The 21747-nt window shown below is 46.1% G+C and overlaps 2 protein-coding genes across 3 annotated transcripts; both read left to right on the top strand.

Moving 5' to 3' along the window:
• Positions 1-59: 59 nt before the first annotated feature.
• LOC119481738 (coiled-coil domain-containing protein 171-like) lies at positions 60-10584 on the top strand. Of its 2 annotated transcripts, XM_037758904.1 has the most exons (24): positions 60-185; positions 1387-1520; positions 1789-2026; positions 2385-2538; positions 2635-2804; positions 2882-3028; positions 3152-3244; positions 4011-4171; positions 4863-5001; positions 5093-5168; positions 5453-5667; positions 5779-6012; positions 6211-6378; positions 6501-6668; positions 7265-7766; positions 7864-8001; positions 8100-8266; positions 8363-8491; positions 8594-8773; positions 8922-9067; positions 9155-9341; positions 9473-9625; positions 10083-10201; positions 10244-10584. In XM_037758904.1, the coding sequence occupies exons 2-24, from the start codon at positions 1417-1419 to the stop codon at positions 10344-10346; spliced, it is 3891 nt and encodes a 1296-aa protein (XP_037614832.1). In that variant the 5' UTR covers positions 60-185; positions 1387-1416; the 3' UTR covers positions 10347-10584. The 2 variants fall into 2 exon arrangements, with proteins under 2 accessions (XP_037614832.1, XP_037614831.1); XM_037758903.1 differs by having other exon boundaries at positions 10083-10584.
• A 6777-nt stretch (positions 10585-17361) lies between these two features.
• LOC119482090 (zinc finger protein basonuclin-2-like) lies at positions 17362-21557 on the top strand. The gene is made up of 7 exons (XM_037759492.1): positions 17362-17388; positions 17543-17648; positions 18191-18366; positions 18477-18542; positions 18986-19378; positions 19524-20079; positions 20552-21557. Exons 1-7 carry the CDS (start codon positions 17362-17364, stop codon positions 21427-21429), a joined length of 2202 nt encoding a protein of 733 aa, XP_037615420.1. The 3' UTR covers positions 21430-21557.
• The last annotated feature ends 190 nt before the right edge of the window (positions 21558-21747 follow it).

Below are 21747 nucleotides of genomic sequence, written 5' to 3' on the forward strand. Positions count from 1 at the left end.
ATAATAAAATAAATAAACAAATGAATGAATAAATGGATAAATGAATGAATTAAAGGAATGAATGACGTAACGAAATGGGCGGTAACCATTGGCCGGTTGTTCAGCCAATCAGGAGTGAATGCGGATATGACAGAAGGACGCTGAAGATGGCGTCAGATTCAAACGGACCCTGGATCCATGTCTCTGTAAGTGTTTATAAAGTTCACTAGGAGCCGTTTTCACCTGTTCTTGTTCATGTTGTAGAGTAAGCAGGTGGTGTAGACCGATTTAAAGTTGGTTTGGACCAAATAAAGCTATAAATGCTGAATATTAACCGTGAAACGGCTCTTTGTTTGGGTTGTGTATCTATGGGAACAGAACTCCATTCACCAAATGTAGAATTTAATATTTGCTTGTTGGCTGACAACGTTATAGACATGTTATACAAATACTAAAAACACTCAGAGACTTGTTACGACCTTCTTTTAAAATCGGCTCATAATAGATCCACCAAGCTGCACTTTAAATGTGTTAAATCTCAACTCTTAGTTGTTGTTGACGGCAATGAAACACCGCAACGCCCGCACCGTTATAACGTGTAAAGGTGAAATTAAGAGGAAATCAGACATTCTGAGTGTTTTTTATAGAAGCCGAATTGTAAAGTTGATCAGATTAAGTCGTGAACCGCTTTAATACTGGTTGTAAATCGTATTTAACTCCGGTGACGTCATGGTGAGTGTGAACTAGATGGATTACAGTGCGTCTGCTGGCAAGGCAACATCAGCAGCCAAGCAACCGACCCAGTGGAGGTGATGGAGAGAGGAGGAGGAGGAGAGGAGGAGAGAGAGGAGGAGAGAGAGGAGGATGGAGAAGCTGTAAAAGCTGTAAAGAGTGTAAAACAGGCAGACATGATCTTAACCATGAGATCAGATCAGATATTGCTTTATTAGTCCCTCAGTGGGGAGATGTGCAGTGTACAGCAGCAAAGAGGATATATAGTACAGAAAACAAGATGCATCAGCTAACAGTAAAACAGACCTAAACAAAGTGTAACAAAATATGAACCATTTAAATAGAAGGAAGTATAAAAATAGGAGCAGTATATACAGTATTGACAATAAACAGACTATTAACACAATTGCACAAGTGGAAAATGATATTGCACAGTGAGAATGAATGAATGAATGAATGAATGCACCAGCACCGCTCCCAGTAGACCACTTACACACCAAAAACTGACAATAACCTGATATTTTCAGGTGGAATTTCATTTCATTCTCACTGTGCAATATCATTTTCCACCTGTGCAATTTTGTTAATAGTCTGTTTATTGTCACTCCAAATAAAGAGAATAGAGATACTGAATATATGTCATAGTAATAATGTGCATGTGAAATCCATCCTCAGGGTTATTGAAGTCATCCCGGCAGCGGAGCGATGCAGACAGAAGCAGCGGAGCGGAGGAGAAGGCATGGCCGGAGCAGGAGCCGACCCAGAGCCGCCGTCAGCTCTGCCAGGAGCTCCGAGGAGGAGGTAGCAAGGTACACAGTTACTTTACCAAAAAACATTATATATACATATCTATATATATTACTACAAGTATTACATTGCTACTCCTGCAACAGAAACATAATGTATGTTTGCATGCAATCCGAGGGATTATATGGATGCACCCAATGTGAAATTGCTAATATCTGCTGATACTGATCTGTTTTAGAAACAAGTCTAGTTTCTGACGAGTCCATCCTCAAGATACAAACACAAAATACATCCTCTCAACGTGCTGTATGTATATATGTTCTGTTTCAGGCTGAACGTTATCATCACCGCCATGCAGCAGAAAGAGAAGCAGGCAGGAGAGGAGGAAGAGGAGCGAGAGGAGGGACGAGGGAAGGAGAGAAGGAGGGAGAGGGAGGTGAGGAGCGGGAGGACGGCGTCAGAAGGAGGCGAAGGAGGCGAAGGAGGCGAGCGGTCGGAGAGGCTGAGGTGGAGAGTCCATCAGCTGGAGAAAGAGAAACTGGAGCTGACGTCCAGCCACAACCAGGAGGTGAGAAACAAGGAAGTGCTTTATATCAGTGGCTAGTTTAATCTGCAGCAATGCATCATGGTCTATGAGGTCATCACCTGTCCTCTGAGAACCACGGGTCTCTAAGAAGTCAGAGAAACAGCTTTGTGGCGTGTTCTGATCTGAGAGGCTTTTTAAAGAGTTTATTCAGCTTCAGAAGGACGAAGAGGAGGATTTACTCTTCATCCTTCAGTTCATCATGAATATTCAACACATCTGGAGACACACCTGGATTCACCTGGACAGGAAGGGGATGAAATACGTCATTGTTGACTGTATTCTCTGACTTATGGGGTGATATCTTGTGATATCTATCAGTTAAATGTCTCCGTCCTCTCAGCTGTGCCGGCTGCAGGCGGCGCTGACCCGGCTCCGGTCCACGGTGGAGCGAGGAGAAGCTCAGCGGGTGGAGCTCCAGTACCAGCTGACCGCGAGCCAGAGAGACGCCGACCGAGCCGCCGAGCTCAGCCGGGACAACGAGCAGACTCTCACAGGTACGTGACTCAAACGCACCCTCACAGAGCGGCGCTGCTTTAACAGGAAGAGCAGCTGTAGTAGATGTGTGTGTGTGTGTGTTGGTTGTGTGTCAGAGCGAGCAGCAGAACTCCAGCAGACGGTCCACGAGCTGCAGAAGGTTCTGGACATCACCCGGCACGCCAGGGAGGAGGACCAGCATGCTTTGCAGCAGGACGTGAAGGAGCGCGACAGACTGATTCACAACCTGAGCTCAGAGAGCCAGCGGCTGCACCGACGGCTGCAGGTCACTCTCACTCTGAACATCAGCTGTTAGTGTTCTTCATCATATATCATGTACCTAAACGTCTGCTCCTCCTCCAGGATCAGGAGGAGGCTCTGGAAGAGGCGCAGAGGAGGATGGAGGAGGTGCAGAAGGAGAGAGAGAAGGAGGCCGAGGTGAACAGACGACAAGCCGACGAGCTGAAATACCTGGCGGAGAGAGAGGAGAGGAGCAGGAAGGAGAAAGAGGTGAGGAGAGGAGGAGGAGGGAGAAGGAGGTGAGGAGAGAGAAGGAGGTGAAGAGAGAAGGAGGTGAGGAGAGGAGGAGTGAGGAGGAGTGAGGAGGAGTAACAGCTGTGTCTCTCTCTCCAGGTGTGTGATCAGAAGAGGAGATCTCTGGAGGAGAACTTGGAGTCGGAGCGAGCCGCTCACCTGGAGTCAAAGTTCAACTCTGAGATCATCCAGGTGAATATTAATACAATATCACTCCTCTTCTCTCCTCCTCTTCACTCCTCCTCCTCTTCACTCCTCCTCCTCTTCACTTCTCTTCACTTCTCCTCTTCCTCACTCATCCTCTTCACTCCTCCTCACTCCTCCTCTTCACTCCTCTTCACTTCTTCTCTTCACTCCTCCTCCTCTTCACTCCTCCTCTTCACTCCTCCTCCTCACTCCTCCTCCTCTTCACTCCTCCTCTTCACTCCTCTTCACTTCTTCTCTTCACTCCTCCTCCTCTTCACTCCTCCTCTTCACTCCTCCTCTTCACTCCTCCTCCTCACTCCTCTTCACTTCTTCTCTTCACTCCTCCTCCTCTTCACTCCTCCTCTTCACTCCTCCTCCTCACTCCTCCTCCTCTTCACTCCTCCTCCTCACTCCTCTTCACTTCTTCTCTTCACTCCTCCTCCTCTTCACTCCTCCTCTTCACTCCTCCTCCTCACTCCTCCTCCTCACTCCTCCTCCTCTTCACTCCTCCTCCTCTTCACTCCTCCTCTTCACTCCTCCTCCTCACTCCTCCTCTTCACTCCTCCTCCTCACTCCTCCTCCTCTTCACTCCTCCTCTTCACTCCTCTTCACTTCTCCTCTTCACTCCTCCTCCTCTTCACTCCTCCTCTTCACTCCTCTTCACTCCTCTTCACTTCTCCTCTTCACTCCTCCTCCTCTTCACTCCTCCTCTTCACTCCTCTTCACTCCTCCTCTTCACTCCTCTTCACTCCTCTTCACTCCTCCTCCTCAGCTGCGTGGTCGGGACCTGGAGGCGGCGCTGGCGGCGGAGCTGTCCGTCCAGCAGGAGGCGCTGCGTGACCTGGAGCTGCTGAGGTCTCAGTTCAGAGAGGTGGAGAGAGTCTCCAGCCTGGAGAGAGAGAGGAGCAGCGGCACCGAGCGCGCTCTGCAGCGGTGAGACCGACCCAACAGAACCTTTAAACAGAATCTAGTATCTGATGGAATAAACACAATAAACACAATAAACACAGTCAGACAAGAGAAAACACCAGAACACAAGAACACGAGAACACGAGAACTGCAAAAGACAAGAATCATAAATATAAAAGAGAAATGTAAAATAATAAATCTGTAACGTGAAGAATAATAACTCAACTCTGACATCACAACAATAATAGATTAGACTTCAGTGATTTATTTATTTATTAACATATGTCTCTCTCTCTCTCTCTCTCTCTCTGTCTCTCTCTCTCTGTCTCTCTCTCTCTCTCTCTCTCTCTGTCTCTCTCTCTCTGTCTCTCTCTCTCTCTCTCTCTCTCTTATATATGACGTATAATATGTCAATAGAATTAACTTAATAAAATCGAATATGTTGCTTCAATTAATTAACATTTTCAATGAACTAATTTGTTTTTTATTTTAGTTTAATAATAAAATAATAGTTACAGTAACGTTCTAGGTTGTGTCACAATTTTTCAATATTTAATTGATTTAAATTATTTATTTAATAGAGTAGAAATATTTTTAATAGTACATTTTTTATTATATGTATTTATATATTTTATATATGTTTAGTGTCTCTGGGAGGAAGTTGTTTTAGTTTATGTATGAATATATTCATTTATACGTGTGTGTGTGTGTTCAGGCTGCAGACGGAGTACGAGCAGTGCAAGTCTGACCTGAGCGTTGCCGTGGAGACGGAGAGGACGATGACCTCTGACCTCACAGAGAGGCTGGAGGAGGAGAAGAGACGGCACGCCGACACACACACACTGCTGGAGCAGGTAACAAACACACACACGCACACACGCACACACCTTCACAACCGTCAGTGTGAATGTTAGGAACATGTTTAATTTCTTCTTCTGTGGTTAGGAGGCTCAGAGACGGCGTGATACAGAGGGATGTATGAAGGTCATCAGAGAAACACTCCAACAGCACGCCACCACAGGTAAACACACACACACACACACAGGTAAACACTCCACACACACACACACACACACACACACACACACATACACACACAGGTAAACACTCCACACACACACACAGACACACACACACACATACACAGGTAAACACTCCACACACACACACACACACACACACAGAAACACACAAACACAAACACACAGGTAAACGCTCCACACACACACCTGCTGTACACTAATGATTCCAGAGGGTAACTCTGTGTGTGTGTGTGTGTGTGTGTGTGTGTGTGTGTGTGTGCAGGCACTGGTCCTCCAACAAAGGATGATGGGAAGCGGAGTCCCTCTGCTGACGTCCTGCAGCTGCTGAAGACGACACTTGGCGCCGCCGAGTCGGCCCGCCGGCGTCTGGAAACGACTGACGGACAGGTCAGAGATCTGCTGTTTGCGTCGGAGCGGCTGCACGAGCAGAACCAGAGTCTGAGACGGCTGACCTCAGATCAGAGCCGGCAGACGGAGGTAACACGTCTGATCTCAGACCAGACCTCCCAGACCAGACCTCCCAGACCAGACCTCATCGGGAAGTTAGAGGTTTTAACTCTAAGACTCTTTTACGTGTCCTCTCTCCAGGAGTCACTGCAGGCGGCGGTCAAACTGGAGGAGGAGGTCAGTCGCCTTCGCCAGGAGAGCTTTGATTGGTCGTCTCAGAGCCGAGGTCTGCAGGCCGAGCTGGAGAAAGAGAGGGAGGAGAGGGAGAAAGAGTGGGAGGAGAGGGAGAAAGAGACGGAGGAGAGGGAGAAGGAGACGGAGGAGAGGACGGCAGAGGTCCAGAAGCTAACAGACCACTATGAGACAGAGTCAAAGGTGATTATATACACTTATTTAACTCTCTTTGTGTCTCTCTGTGTGTCTTCGTGTCCCCCACGTCGTCCCCGGGTGTTGTTGGACTACAGAGTAGCGTAACGTCGTTATGTCGGGAACATTTAATTAAACTGCTGTATGATGCTGAGTAAATCCTATGAAAGGACACCATCACACTGGGTCTCTCTGTGTGTGTCTCAGGCCCGTCTGTCCTTCGTCTACTGCGTCTACCAGCGCCTGCTGGCCGGCTGCGTCCTCCTCCATCAGCCCCAGAGCATCCTGGGTGATTTCACCTGGAACGAGCTGTGTGAGGTCATCAACGAACAGGTCGACCAGCTGACCTCTGACCTCCGCAAGGCCAACGACCAGGTGAAGAGTGAACTCACAACAAGTTGATCCTTTACACTCGTACTTCAACAGAGAACTCTTTAAAAGAGCTTCAAAGCTCACCTGTCCTGATCACCTCCCCCCCCCCCACTCTCTCTCTGTAGATCGCCCACCTGCAGGGTGTGTGTGAGAAGAAGAGTGTGTGTGTGCGTGAGCTGCAGCGCAGTCAGGAGAGCGTGTTGTCTCGTCTGGAGGAGAGCGTGAGGAGGAGGGAGGAGGCGTGGAGCAGCCAGCACACACACACTGTGGCACAGCTGCACAACGAGCTGCAGGTAACACATACACACACACACACACACACACACACAGCCGTCCCTCAGGTGTTTCTCTCCTTCTCTAAAAGTGATCTGCAGTGAGTCGTCTCTCCCTGCAGCGACAGAGACGCTCAGAGCTGAGTCAGCACAGCGATCTGATGGTGAAGATGAAGGAGGAAGTTTCCAGTCGACTGTCCCTCGTGAAGTGATGAGATACTAAAATCATCACTTCACGTCCAACTTCTCTGTCCCCAAGAGGACAGACCGTCTTCACAGCAACTGTTGTACACAAGTAGAGCAGAAGAGCTGGAAGAAAAGATAAACATAGGAACGATGAAAGAGATGAAAACACTGACTGGGATTGTTTCTTATAGCTGCAGAACTTCACGTTCCTTCAGTATCACAGTAATCCAGTGAGAGTTGTCTGAACATCCATGAGTACTCTGCAGACGGGAGCTGATCAGAGATAATCCGGCACACTTCAAATGCTGGTTCTGTTTTATTTCCAGCTCTTTTAAATCGCCATAAATGGTCCCAATCGGTCTCATTCTACCAGCTGAGGATCCATATTTTAGTGGTTTGTCTTCATCATCGTCTTCCTCTCTTTCTCTCAGGTATGTCGCTCTCAGTGCGACTCTCTCCGTGACCACGCCTCCTCTCTGGAGCTCCACGTCTCCTCGCTGACCTCCGACCTCTCCCGGCTCCGGGGCCTCCTCTCTCGCGGCCGCGGGGAGTCGGCCTCCTTCCTGTCGGCGTGCGCCCTGCTGGCCGGGACACTGAGACACACCCAGCGCCGCCTGCAGACGCTCTCCGAGCAGAAGGCGCTCCTGTCCAGACGGCTGGCGGAGAGGGAGGAGCTGGAGGAGGAGGTGAGGAGGCTGGTCGGAGCGCTGGGAGGTGAGGAAGATGGTGGTGAAGAAGAGGAGGGGAGGAGGAGGAGGGCAGTGAGGAGGTGGAGGAGGAGTGTGTGTGTGGTGTTGGCGGTGAGGAGGTGGTGTTCTCTGAGCAAACAGACAACGGTGTTGTTTCGGCTGGAGAGAGGCGGCGGCGGCGTTCTGGCTGTGTGCGTCTGTGGAGACGCGGCGGCAACGAAGGATCCAGATGCAGCGAGCTCAGGTCGGTGGTCACTTCCTCCTCAACAGGAAACAGTATTATTATTATTATTCCAGGTGAACGGTAGAAAATAGAAGAATGATTTGAGTTTGTGTTTTAGATGATGAAGATGATGAGGATGAAGATGATGAAGATGATGACGATGGAGGGGTGTGTGCTCGCTGGCTTCGCTCTAAAAGTCTCTCCTCCATCATCCTGTCCTCCACGGCCGACCTGCAGGGGGCGCTAGCACACACCGGTAACCGTATATGATATATAATGCCCTGTTCTCTGTCAGTAACCATGGTGACCTCATCACGACGTCATCCCTAAAACAGTCTCCCTCTGACTCTCTAGGCTCCGCCCCTCCAGACGTGACGTCAGCAGCTCGTTCTGCTTTGTCCCGCCTCCTGGATCACCTCCTCGACCAATCGGACGCGGCGTCCAGTGTGGGCGAGGACGTGCTGAGTGGCCGGCTGCGGCTCGGCCTGAGCAGGCTGACGCCGCCGCAGCCCAACATGAAGGTCACTCACCAACACACACACACACACACACACACACACATGATCACATGCTTCAGTCAGTGTATCTTCTCCAGCTGACCTTTGACCTCCCCTCAGGCCCTGGTGTCCAGCCTCCACCAGCACTTCCTGCTCTTCAGCCAACGGCTGCACTCGGCCGAGGTGGAGAGGCGGAGCCTGAGGCTGGAGGTGGCCAATCTGAAGAGAGGACGGCGGCAGGAGAGAGAGGTGAGGCTCAACACACACACCTGTAGTGTGTGTCTGATGAACACACACACCTGACTCTGCGTGTGTGTGTGTGTGTGTGTGTGTGTGTGTGTGTGTGTGTAGGTCCCAACGCAGCGCTTCCACAGTGTGTGTGTGGAGCTCCGTCAGGCGCTGAGCAGAGAACAGGAAACCCAGACGCTCATCCAGGAACAGACCAACCAGCTGCACACGCTGCAGCTCCGAGGCAACGCGCACGCCGCCGAGCAGACGGACACGCAGCGCACGCTGAGCCACGCCACACAGGTACATCACGCACGCGTCATTTTACAGGTCAGGTGTTTGAATCTCGTCCGCCACGGAGCCACAGAGTTGAGGTAACCTGCTGCCCTCCGCCTACATGATGAAGCATAATTCATTCATTCATTCATTTTACTACATCACCTCTCTCTAGTCTCTGTCGGAGGCTCGGCAGGACGTGAGCCGGAAGGAGCGCTCGCTGAAGATTCTGGGTAAGCACCTGTCGGGGGTGCAGAGGGAGAGGAAGCAGCTGGAGGAGAGGCTGCGGCGAGTCGAGGACGAGCTGAGGGACGCCGCCAGGTAACGCACACCTTTCCTACCTTCCTCGCTCTCGTGTCGGCGTGTTCCAGCAGGCGTTTATTCTCTCTCTCGTTGTTTCTGTCGTAGACGTAAAGAATGTCTGATCAGCAACATGAAGGCTGCAGAGAGCAGCTACAAGGAGGTCAGAGAGAGTCTCGTCCAATCACGTGGCTCCCTGTCAGCTCAGCCCCGCCCCCTGCCGTTACCCAGGGAACACCTGGAGCTGAGTGGAGCAGAGAGCATCATGGGAGCTCCTGAGGTGGCAGCGTGCCAGGTAACGGGAGACTTTTCTTCTGAAGCACAGAATCATCATCCCTCCATCATCCCTCCATCCGTTCATTCTCTCTCTCTCTCTCTCTCTCTCTCTCTCTCTCTCTCTCTCTCTCTCTCTCTCTCTCTCTGCAGAGTCTCCTCTCCTCCGTCTCTCAGCTCTATCACACCTGCAGCTCCAGGATCGACTGGCTGGAGCAGGAAGTCTCCGCCCACCGCGGTCATGTGATCGCGCTGCGCAGCGAGCTGCAGGACGCCTGTCTCCGTGACAACCTGGCCTACGTCCCGGTGAGACGTTTTCACTTTAATATGACTTTTCTGGTTTTAGAGTTCCTACGAGGAGCTTTGGTTCAGAGTCCATTCAGAAAACATCTGGTTTTACTGCAGCTGGGTCTGACAGGCTGCGCCCCCCCCCCTCAGTCCTGTTCTGGTTCTAATAATAATACAAATAATAATAATAATAATATTAATAATACAAAATAAAAATATTTATAACAATAATGATAATAACAAATATTACCATAATAACAAAATAATAAAAACAACAATAATATGTATATGTATAACAATAAAAATAACAATAATAATAATAAAAATATTATTATAACAAAAATAATAAAAAATATCAATAATGATGTATATAATTGTAACAACAAAATAAAAATAATAAAATAACTAATAATAATATTAACAATAATGATAATAATAATGATAATCTAATAATTTCATGTTGTTTACGTTTCAGGTGGCGAAGTTTCCTGAAATTTTTCCATTCGCCGACGTGGAGACCCCTCAACCCGTTCCCCTCTCTGATTTGTCGAAGGAGCCGCCGGTCAGGCTAAGCACCGCCCCCTCCCAGACAAACCCCGCCCCCTCCCAGAAAAACCCCGCCCCCTCCCAGAAAACCCCCGCCCCCTCGCCGCCGCCCCTCTCCGGACCTGTCAGGGGCCCCAGAACGAAGGAGAGGAGAGCCACGAGGAAGAACAGAGACAGAGGAGGGAGGAGGTAGAACGTTTGGGAATACCAGTCCTGGAAAAGCCTTGAACGTAGTCCTGGAAGGTCCTGGAAGGTCCTGGAAGGTCCTGGAAAGATGTGAAGTTTACCGTCCACACAATCAGAACGGACTCAGCTGTGTGTGTGTGTGTGTGTGTGTGTGTGTGTGTGTGTGTGTGTAATGTGTGTAATGTGAATAAAAGATGTTGAAACGAACTGAAGCGGGAAAAGTTTTCAACCAGAAGAAGAAAAAATACGACAAACATTTTATTTTATTTCAGTGCTGCTGAATCAGCACCACGACTCTGACACACACACACACACACACACACACACACACACACACACACACTCTCACCCTTAGGCTCTCAGAGTGTGTGTGTGTGGAGACGTCTTTTACAAAGAGACTTAATCTGCTGTCACACACACACACACACACACACACACACACAGCGTTGTGCTGATTCAGCCAAACAGAATTCTTCTATCTCTGGAGGTGTTTGTCGTTCTATCACTCCCCCTCCTCCTCCTCCTCCTCCTCTTCATCCTCCTCTTCCTCCTCCTGCGTCTTTTCTTAACGCCACACTCACACTAACAAAGATGAATCTAAAACCCGGGTTTTACATGTATATATATTTTGGTGGGGGTGTGTGAGGAGCTTTAAGACGACAGCGTGAAAGGGGACGTCTCGTCGTCCTGTCCCAGTCGGTGTTAACTGGTGTGACTGGTGGACAGTGGGAGCCATTAAAGCTCTTCATTTGTTGACTCTCCTGTCACTGGTTTTCAATGGAACGGCTAGCTTAGCTTAGCATCGCCGACAGGACGGCTGACTCCGGCGTTTCCATTGAGTCTCAGAAGTGACGGGTTTTATTCATCGGGAAGCCGGTCGGCGGCGTGGCGGTTCAGAGTTTGTCCCGCTCTCAGACGACAGATTAAGACTAATTCCTGGAGAGCTTCAGATTGTTTAATATCCTGCTGGAAAGTGACAAATGTGAAGCCGGCCGGCGAGTGATGAGGATAAAACACATAATCCCAAAACAAAGAGAGGCTTCCGGCGGCGAGCGACACGACGGGATCACACACTTCCACCGCCGCCGCGCTGCGTTTCAAATGACCAGCAGCAGCAACAGGAAGTCAAATCACACTGATCATCAGCGACCAGAACGCACCTCCAGCTCCTCACCTACCGTACACCTGTCTACCACACATATAAACTCACCGGCCACTTTATTAGGTACACCTGTCTACCACACATATAAACTCACCGGCCACTTTATTAGGTACACCTGTCTACCACACATACTGTATATATACTACTGTATGTTATAAACTACTGTATGTTATATACTACTGTATGTTATATACTACTGTATGTTATATACTACTGTATGTTATATACTACTGTATGTTATAAACTACTGTATGTTATAAACTACTGTATGTTATAAACTACTGTATGTTATATACTACTGTATGTTATATACTACTGTATGTTATAAACTACTGTATGTTATAAACTACTGTATGTTATATACTACTGTATGTTATAAACTACTGTATGTTATAAACTACTGTATGTTATAAACTACTGTATGTTATATACTACTGTATGTTATAAACTACTGTATGTTATATACTACTGTATGTTATATACTACCGTATGTTATAAACTACTGTATGTTATATACTACTGTATGTTATATACTACCGTATGTTATAAACTACTGTATGTTATATACTACTGTATGTTATAAACTACTGTATGTTATACTACTGTATGTTATAAACTACTGTATGTTATATACTACTGTATGTTATAAACTACTGTATGTTATATACTACTGTATGTTATATACTACTGTATGTTATAAACTACTGTATGTTATATACTACTGTATGTTATAAACTACTGTATGTTATAAACTACTGTATGTTATATACTACTGTATGTTATATACTACTGTATGTTATATACTACTGTATGTTATAAACTACTGTATGTTATAAACGTTATATCTGCACTTTCTACCATTTAATGTCTTCTTTTCTTTTTATATGTATTTAATGAGTGTTGATGGAGGGACATATTTTGTAATTGTTGTGCAGAATAAATAACTAAACTATGAAAGATGAAGGCGATCAAACCTACTGATAGAATAAAACCTTTTTAGCAGTCGCCATCTGGTCGTCTTTGTCTTGGTTTTTGGTCGTCTCCATCTTGTTTTTTTTTGGTGTCTTCAGATGTGGTCGTGTTTACCGTGTTTACCGTGTTCACGAGAAGCGTCCATATGAACGCCCCTCTCTCGTGATATTCACGACCTCTTGAGCGTCTCATTCTGGAGCGAAACGCTGGACTTTGACAGATAATCCCGTGTTATCCCGTCGTCACTTAGTCACGTCTCCGCTGACTGTAATCCTCTGCTCGCTCCTAAAGTCCTAACAGGATTATAAATGTGAAAGGAGCGTCCTTTCATTGAATATCAGAGCTGTGCAGAGTGGTGGACGCACAGGCCTGTGAGGATGACGATGATGATGAGGATGATGATGAGAGGAAAAGTTGTTTTCCAAGTTGAAGCTCATTAGAAAAAGAATACAAATAAAAAGACGTCCAAAGAAAACAAAAGTACAAAAAGACTTGGTAACTGAATGTCAGCGTCCTGTTTCTTGTTGTCCCGTATGAATATTCAGCCACGTTTTCATCTGTAAACTTCTTCATGTGGGCGCGTCCTCCCTGCCTGCTGTCCTAGTTGTACCTGCGACAACAACAACACACACACTTAAACACACACACACACACACACACTTAAACACACACAGTGACGGCAGCCGAGCCAAGTTGGCGTCTGTACAAAGAGAACCCCCCCCACAACACAGCAGTAATGACACAGATCTGAAGGGGGCGGATCCACACATGGACTCAGAGGGGTGGGAACAGGGACTGGAGGTTGGTGGGGGGGGGGAGGACGGTGAACACACACACTCTGACAGAGAAACCAGACGTGAGGACACACACACACTAAATGTCCTGTTAAATACGTAATATTCACCACACACACGGAGACTTTAGTGTCATGTAAAATTCACCTCCTGAAGACGACGTTTGAGGCGACAAATGACAGAAAAGTGACCGAGAGGGAAAAGATGTCAGCGAGTTGTTGAAGCACCGAGCTGCTGCTGCTCGTTATGGAAATCATGAAGGCGGCTCAGGGTTATCACAACCTGCTTTATTCACATAACCAAACCACGTCTGACTCCGGTTTGAGGTACAAAATAAACATAAACCTCTCCTCACGGTACGAAGTGGGAAAGAGTTAAAATAGAATAAAATAAAGATTATTAATAAGGTGCAAATACCAAATGTACAAAAACCATCTTGGTCGTTGGTCGTCTCCATCTCGTTTTTTGGTCGTCTCCCTCTTGGTTTTTATTTGTTTACACAAAGGTAAAAGTTGATATCACATAGACAACAACAGATGTGATGGAGAGGTGCAAAAAAAACGTCAGAGGAGCTTGATCAAAAGAGAATAAAATATAAAATGATTTAATGATTAATGTAACAAGTTATTTTATATAGATGCAGTAGGTGGTTATGTAAAGTATGTGCATGTATAAATGGGTATATACTGTATATACAGTATATAGAGTATATGCAGTATGCTTAGAGTTGTTTTTTGTTTGCAATAAGTCAAGTTTTTGAGGGATGTTTTTCTCCAGCAGAGTTTTGCTTTGTCCCGATTCAGTTTGTGTTTATTCCATAAAGAGGATCTCCCAGAGGAGCTGAGGACTGGAGAGCATCTCATCTAGTGACCCCCTATTTACCAGGGTTGTACTTCTTCATCGGACCGTGACCTGGAGTGCACACCGGGGCGGTTTGGGGGGTCGGTACCTCCAAGACTGAGGCCGATGTTGGAGTATCTTTGGGTCTGGTTTGGCATCAGAGGATGGATGTCTTTGAGAACATCGACGGTGTGGGAGTCTCCTCGTTGTGTTTCTGGTGTGAAACTAACGGCGTGACCTGGTTCAGAGAGTTTATACGGGACCAGGACGCGGCGAGGAGGTGGTACCGCCGCTGCGTTTCAAACAAGACCCCTCTGAGAGGTTCTGGTTGGGAAGTGTGTCAGCGAACGGCGGTGATCACACGCACCGACGGAGCGCTATCGTCTGATATTCTAATTAGTACGACATCAAAACAGGAAAGAGGTCCACCGGCTCCCAGCAGACAGCAGCCTGTCCAACAGCCCTACCTTCACTGTGTGTGTGTGTGTGTGTGTGTGTGTGTGTGTGTGTGTGCACGCCTCACATCGACAACATCAGAAACTTTTCAGGTCATTTCTGCTCCGGGGAGGAAAACGGTGAAGTCGTCCTTTCTTGCAGATTTCTGTCTCTTTGTTCTTTCTGACGGCAGGTTTTTCTTCTTCTTCAGGTTTTCCTCGTTGCTCAAAGACACTTCAACAGGAATATAGTGGGAGTCAAACCTGCGACAGCACGACCGCAGCAAACCTTCCTTTACTTTTGTCTGTCTTTAACCCTTCCTACTGAGCAGTGAACTACTGTGAAGACACTCAGGGTTCAATGTCTCACTCAAAGACACTTGGACATGCAGACTCGTGTCCCCACGATGTCGGTTTACCTTCAAATCATACAGATAACTGACCATCATTTAGGACTACATTAATATTGTGTTTTTTAATGATAATTTATTGTGTTTGTGTAGATTTTAAATGTAATTTTACATGAAATGTGAGGTCATATTTTACCGATTTTTTTATCTTTTGGGGTTTTCGGCCGTCTCCATTTAACCTCCTTCAGCTAGTATCACATGGTTGGTACCGATGGATTCATCAGATGTTGTAGTTGCAGATGACCCCAGTATCTTCACTCCATCTTTAAAACTGAGCTGCTAAAACCTAAAAATCACAAGTTAATGAGTTAAAGAAATTTGTGGCGTTGAAACCAACGTGTTATCGTGTTAACTTTGACAGCCCTAATAATCAGCGAAATGTACTTAAAGTTTTAAAAGTGAAAATTCTCATTATGAAGAAACAAGAAAAGAATAAGATTACACTAGAATTATGAAATATTTAATTTTAGAAAATACTTGAAAGAAGTTCATTGGCGTTAAAAACAAACTGGGATATTCTTACAGCAAATTTAATCATTTCAAAAACAACAAAATATGACACAAAGGACTCTGTATGTGTTGGACATTATCATTCCTTTAACCTTGTGTGTGTGTGTGTGTGTGTGTGTGTGTGTGTGTGTTTAACAGTGTGAGTGTGGCGGCGGGCCAGGTGCCCTACTGTCACCCTGATTCAATCTGACCCTCGGGGGGGAGGAACCTTCCTCACAGAGGGGAGCTGTTTCCCAGGGGACACGGAGGCTGATGGACACACAGAGGACAGGTACTTTTACCTGCAGCCGAGTATTTCCACACTGTGGTACTTTTACTCAAGTACTTCTTCCAGCTCTGATACTTTCCCTCCTCTTCCTCTTCTGCCTCTACCTGTGACCTCTGACCTCTGACCCCCTTATTATCATCATCATCATCATCATCATCATCCTGATTATCTGCTGAACAGAGAGGAGGAAGAGGAGGTGAAGATGGAGCATCTATCCGTCGTCCAATCACAGGAGTGGAGCGCCGTCAGAGGGAGGAGTCGACGGATGGAGAGAATAAATGAGTGAATATCTGAGAGGGAGAGTTTAATAGTGAAGAGATGGAGAGAAAGAAAGAAAGAAGATGAAACACCACTGAAGACACAGAATAAATAGAAGAAGAGAAACGAGAAGATAAAGAAGAGAGGAATATAAAGAGAAGAGAAGAGAGGTGGAGGAACGAGTGAAGGAGATTTGTGGTGAATTAAACGACAGGTCAGAATGGTTTTATATCAATAATACTAATTATATATCAATAGAATAGTTATTGTTGTTAATATTCATAATGTAAATTCTGTTTGAGAATGTGTACAAACATTTTATTATTTTAATATTCAAGCACAACGTTCAGCTTTTTAATGTAAATGACATTTAGATTTAATATATTTTCATTTCACTCATCAGCTACAAGCAAGGCAAATTATGAGATGCTCATATCTATTAACAAAAATCAATATTTCATCTGCTATTTGTTATTATTTGTTATTTCATTGTTTTAATTTTGCTTATTTATTTATTTATTTATATCTGTTTTGAAAAGTATATATAAATAAATGTATAATAATAATAATTCATAATTCATATTTTTTTTTAAAATTTTTAATTAAAATCTAAACAAGCAGAACAAAATAGCTTTATAATAAATATGATATAAAATATGCAAATAAATATAAGATTATAAAATGTATTAAAGATATTTTGAAGAATTAATAAATAGTTTCTTTGAGATATGGAATTTACTTTAAATGAACAAAATAATTAAAAATAATAAGTTAAATATTATTATTATTATTTCATCAAAGAAAATGAAAGATAAAAACGAATTGATTTTTATAATCTGGATTGGAAATATGATTTTTTTTTAAATGATTAAATTCTATTAAAACTCTTTATTAAAATCTAAACAAGCAGAACAAAATAGTTATTTAAGAAATATAATATAAAATATGTAAATTAATAGAAGAACATAAAAATATATTTTAAATAACTAATTGTTTCTTTGAGAAGGTGAGTTTATTCTAAATAAACTAAAAATTTAAAAATAATAATAAAGTAAAATCTTTTATCGCTTCATTATTTTATCTGTATACAAACAAGCATTCTAACTAATAAAATATAAAAACAATAAATACAAATATTACTGAATTTTAATAAGAGCTCAGTGACACATTAATGTAAAACTAATAAATAGATATTTATAATTATAGTCTAAATAATGTATGACAGTATTAGTAAATTATTACCTTTGTCTTTTATTCATAAGTGAAAAAAGTTTAATCACAAAGATTGAACCGTCCAATCAGAAGGAGGGTCAGTTCTATTCGACCAATCAGGAGGCTGAGCTGATGTCTGTGTTCTGACTGCAGGAGCGAGACATGAGGACGAGTCCCGACGCTGAGGAGGTACATTCAAATAAAACATTCATAACATTAATAACATGTATTCATTTATTTATTTATTTAATATATGTGTGAAATATATTAAATATATTAGATATCTAATAACTATGATAGATATTAACATATAAATAATATGAATGTTGTCTCCCGTCTCCAGCGGTCCGTCCGCTGCACGGCATCCGGCTGCAGCTGTGTGTGTTTCAAACCAGGAAGTGTCCAACTCAGGTCATGTGACCGCTGTGGACACGGCTGGGTCCCACACGGTGAGACACACACACACACACACACACACACACACACACACACACACGTGAGGACATTTATTTAGGTTTATGTCCCACAGTCTTAGATGTCCATTCAGATTTGATCTCAACAAAACAACCAACATCTTGAGACTTTTAAAATGTTAAAGCGTTCCAGTTTCTCTTCTGACTCTCTGAGCTTCATAAAGAAACTTCAGTCTGACAACGACACGATGTTGGACACACACACACACACACACACACACACACACACTGCAGATGTGTTCAGTCGCCACGGTGACATGAAGTCAGGTGTCGCTGTCATCACATCACCGGGAGCATCTGGAGAGAACATCTGCACTCTAACACACCTAGATAATGTTTTTCAGGCGGTAAACGCACATCTGTTGTATGTTTTTTATTATTTTATATTTCATATATTTGAATGTGTTTTATTTTTTTATCTTATCACAATATGATGTGAATATTTACTTTCCATATTCTGGTGTCGTATGAAGGAGGAGATGACAGTTGTGACTCTTCGTCGTCCTCTTCCTCTCCAGCCCTGGCGAAGCTCCAGTTCCAGGCCCAGCCTCCCTCCAGCTGCGGCCCAGTGGAGGTGGCCCTCCCTGGGCTGGTGTTCGACCTGAGCTCCCTGGTCCTCTACGGAGCTCAGGCCGTTCCTGTTCGTCTAAAGATCCTGCTGGACCGTCTGTACAGCATCCTCAGCCCAGAACAGGTACCTGTTAGCTACACAGCAGCGGATGGAAAGCTATACACTATGTGGTTGTGTTAGTGAAGTAATAGATTACATTTGATGTGTAACAGATTACTTTTTGTCTTCTTCAGGTCGGCCACATTCTGCACACACTGGGCTGGAGTTTGGGGGATTATGTTCGAGGCTACATGCTGCAGGTAAACACACCTTCATAATGTCAAATCAATATCTAGCGTCTGATGATGAAAGTGAACTTTACTTTGAACCTTTTCCCAACAAAATAACGCGTAAAGTTTACGAGAATAAAGTCAGAAGTTTACGAGAAAACAAGTGGTAATATTGGTGTAGGGTTAGCACCGTTGGAAGTGGATCATGTTGCATTAAATCGACCAGATGAGCAACAACTTGTCCAAACTAACTGCTTTTAAGCAGATCTCATCAAACATGTGTAACTCCATCCTGATGATGCTTCTGCAAGAATTCCAGTAAATCTGTCCTTAAGTTTGTGTCCTGTTTGACTCAGAGGACTTCTGTCTCAAACACCCGGCGTCTCAAACTGAGCATGAAATCAGGATTTACACGTTTTCACTCCTCTGTTTGAATCTTTCATGTGTTCACATCAGAGTTTATTTCTCTCCAGCATCCCAGTGGGAAGGTGTTGGACCGCTGGCTGACGGCGACGCCTGAAGAAGAGCTGCTCATCCTCAAACAGTTCCTTCGCTTTGGCGAGACGCGCCCCATCGTGGAGCTGATGACGCTCCAGTGCCTCGGCCGCCTCTCTGATCCAGAGCTGATCTCCGCCCCGAAGGGCTTCCGGTCGAACGCGTCGGGGAACGGGGGAACTCCGGGAGTGTTCAGGAACACGAGAGGAGAGTCACGTTTCGTGGCCAGCGTCTGTCGGATTAAGAGAAACAGTCCGGCTGACGGCGGCGACGCTGTCCACCATTTTGAAAACATTCCAGGTGGAGCGTCTTTACTTCTGCCTTTCCACTTCCCGAGCTCCGCCGTGCACGGTCTGGTTCCTCCCACCAAGGTGAGCACTCCTACCACCTCCCTGGTTCCACCACTAGAAACAATAGAGAGAGTTTCTTAGTGTGACGTCCTCTTCCTCCCCCTCTTCCTCCTCTTCCTCCTCCTCCTCCTCCTCCTCCTCCTCCTCCTTGTTTTTCTGTTACCAGGAGCTGGTTCCTCCCAGTAAGCTAACCCAGTGTCTACGGAGGCTCAGTGGGACCAAACTGGGAGAGAATCACCATCAGGAAGGAGGAAGAAGAGAACAAGAGAACGATCCGGGTTTAAAAATCAAAGCCGACCCAGACCAGCCGAACCCGGCCCGGTCTGTATGGCATCAGGACCTCCGGTTCCACGGCGACCAGGAGCTTGAGCTTCACAGGAGCACCTCCTCACTCTCTCCTTCCTTAAACTCCTCATTTATCCCCTCTTCTTCCTCTTCACTCCATCCCTCCATCTCCTCCCCTCCACCGAAGACTTCCCAGAGGCTGCAGAGCTCCTCTTCCTACTCTCTCAACCCTCTCCCATCCTTCTCCTCCTCCTTCCTCTGTCCTCTTCCTACCCCCTCCTTCTCGTCCTCCCTCCTCCGTCCTCTCCCATCCTCGTCTTCCTCCCTCCTCCGTCCTCTCCCGTCTTCCCTCTGCTCCCTCACTTCTCTTTCACCCGCGGGAGGTCGGAAGGGGAGGGTCTGCTGCGGCGTTTGTGGGAAAAGCTTCTATGACAAAGGTAAGAACCTTGTGGTGTCTCCAAGTCTGCTACACCGGTGTTCCACAGGGTTCGATTCAAGGTCCTCTACTTATTTTGTGTCTTGGTGTTCCACAGGGTTCGATTCAAGGTCCTCTACTTATTTTGTGTCTTGGTGTTCCACAGGGTTCGATTCAAGGTCCTCTACTTATTTTGTGTCTTGGTGTTCCACAGGGTTCGATTCAAGGTCCTCTACTTATTTTGGATCTTGGGGTTTTAAATGGTACATCTCAGCTCCTTTACTGGTCTTCAGATGTAAACAAAAGAATTTTTACTTCTTATGAGAAACGAGCCCACAATACTGTGTAGAAGCGGATCTCCTGTGTGGTCGTCATGGTGCATGTTTGGTCTGGATTTGCCCGTCCTGCTGGTTTCCAGTCCAGAAACAGAACAGCTGCCGTGTGAAGTCGATCCGTTTTAACCAGAGCTGTGTTTTCCCTTCGTGTCTGTGCAGGAACGCTGAAGATCCACTACAACGCCGTCCACTTGAAGATCAAACATCGCTGCACGGTGGCGGGCTGCACCATGGTCTTCAGCTCGCTGCGCAGCCGAAACCGCCACAGCGCCAACCCCAACCCGCGGCTACATACGGGCGCCACCCACAGAAACGCGAGCGTAGACTCTGACGCAATGATACACAAAGACAACAACGCTCACGAAGACGTGCACACACGTATGTGCGAGGAAAAAGACGTCAGCGACACACTTTGGGAAGAGGACGATGATGCACACATGCTAGTGCACGAACACGCTCTGAGAAACGGGTTAAACGCTCATACGAACCGCCAACATGGTTGCCGGGACGACACGCCACCTCCATCTAACTCCCCTCCTCCTCCTCCTCCTCCTCCTCTTCCTCCTCTTCCTCCTCTACCCCGAACTCGCCAAGACACCAACCAGATCTTCACCTTGAGTGACGGATCTGACCTGCACACCCAGCAGGCTCCTCCTCCTCTTCCTCCTCTTCCTCCTCCCCTCCTCCCCGCTCGCGGTGCTTCCTCGCTGGGCTCCCCTCAATCTCTCGTCCCCCTGGTCCTTCCTGCGCCGGAGGAAACCGAACGCCATCGACGCCTGCTCACCCTTCACGCCAACCGCCCTGCGCCGGCTCCCCTCCCCGACCCCGACCCCGTCACCACGGCGAGCTGCACCAGCCGGCCCGTGTCACGTGACTATGACGTCACGGAGGGGAAACGAGAAGAGGACCGTACGAGCCGGTGGGAGTCAGGTCACCCCGCGCCGAAGAAGAAGCCCAGGAAGTCGAGCATGCCGGTGAAAATAGAAAGAGAGACGGTGGAGGGGGGGAGAGATGAGGAAGAGGAGGAGGAGTGTTGAAGGATGACAAACATAAGGTGAAGGGTCAACATTTGTCTAAACCAGGAGTCAGCAACCTGCAGCTCTTCAGCTCCTCTCCAGCGGCTCCCTGGGGATTTATAAATATGGAAATGAATAACTGTTCTTTGTTTACGGTTTCATTTGTATTGATCATTGTTGTAGGTCTATGGTACGACGGTACGACGGAGTATTAGGACCACATTGAGGAAAAATAATACATCTGAGATTACGAGAAATAAAATCATAATATTATGAGAATAAAGTCATAGCTTTACGAGAAAAAAAGAAAACATGTAAAATTACTACTTTATAATATTA

This window comes from Sebastes umbrosus, chromosome 22, assembly GCF_015220745.1.
Source record: "Sebastes umbrosus isolate fSebUmb1 chromosome 22, fSebUmb1.pri, whole genome shotgun sequence".
In the NCBI taxonomy this organism is placed as follows: domain Eukaryota; kingdom Metazoa; phylum Chordata; class Actinopteri; order Perciformes; family Sebastidae; genus Sebastes; species Sebastes umbrosus.

Bases quoted from the DNA above. Each gene is read 5' to 3' on its own strand.
- LOC119481738 (XM_037758903.1), top strand. From the start codon at position 1,417: ATGCAGACAGAAGCAGCGGAGCGGAGGAGAAGGCATGGCCGGAGCAGG. The intron at 8,002-8,099 runs GTAACCGTATAT...CTGACTCTCTAG, and splicing joins GGGGGCGCTAGCACACACCG to GCTCCGCCCCTCCAGACGTG. The intron at 8,774-8,921 runs GTACATCACGCA...ACCTCTCTCTAG, and splicing joins CGCTGAGCCACGCCACACAG to TCTCTGTCGGAGGCTCGGCA.
- LOC119482090 (XM_037759492.1), top strand. From the start codon at position 17,362: ATGAGGACGAGTCCCGACGCTGAGGAG. The intron at 17,649-18,190 runs GTGAGACACACA...CTTCCTCTCCAG, and splicing joins ACACGGCTGGGTCCCACACG to CCCTGGCGAAGCTCCAGTTC. The intron at 18,543-18,985 runs GTAAACACACCT...ATTTCTCTCCAG, and splicing joins TTCGAGGCTACATGCTGCAG to CATCCCAGTGGGAAGGTGTT.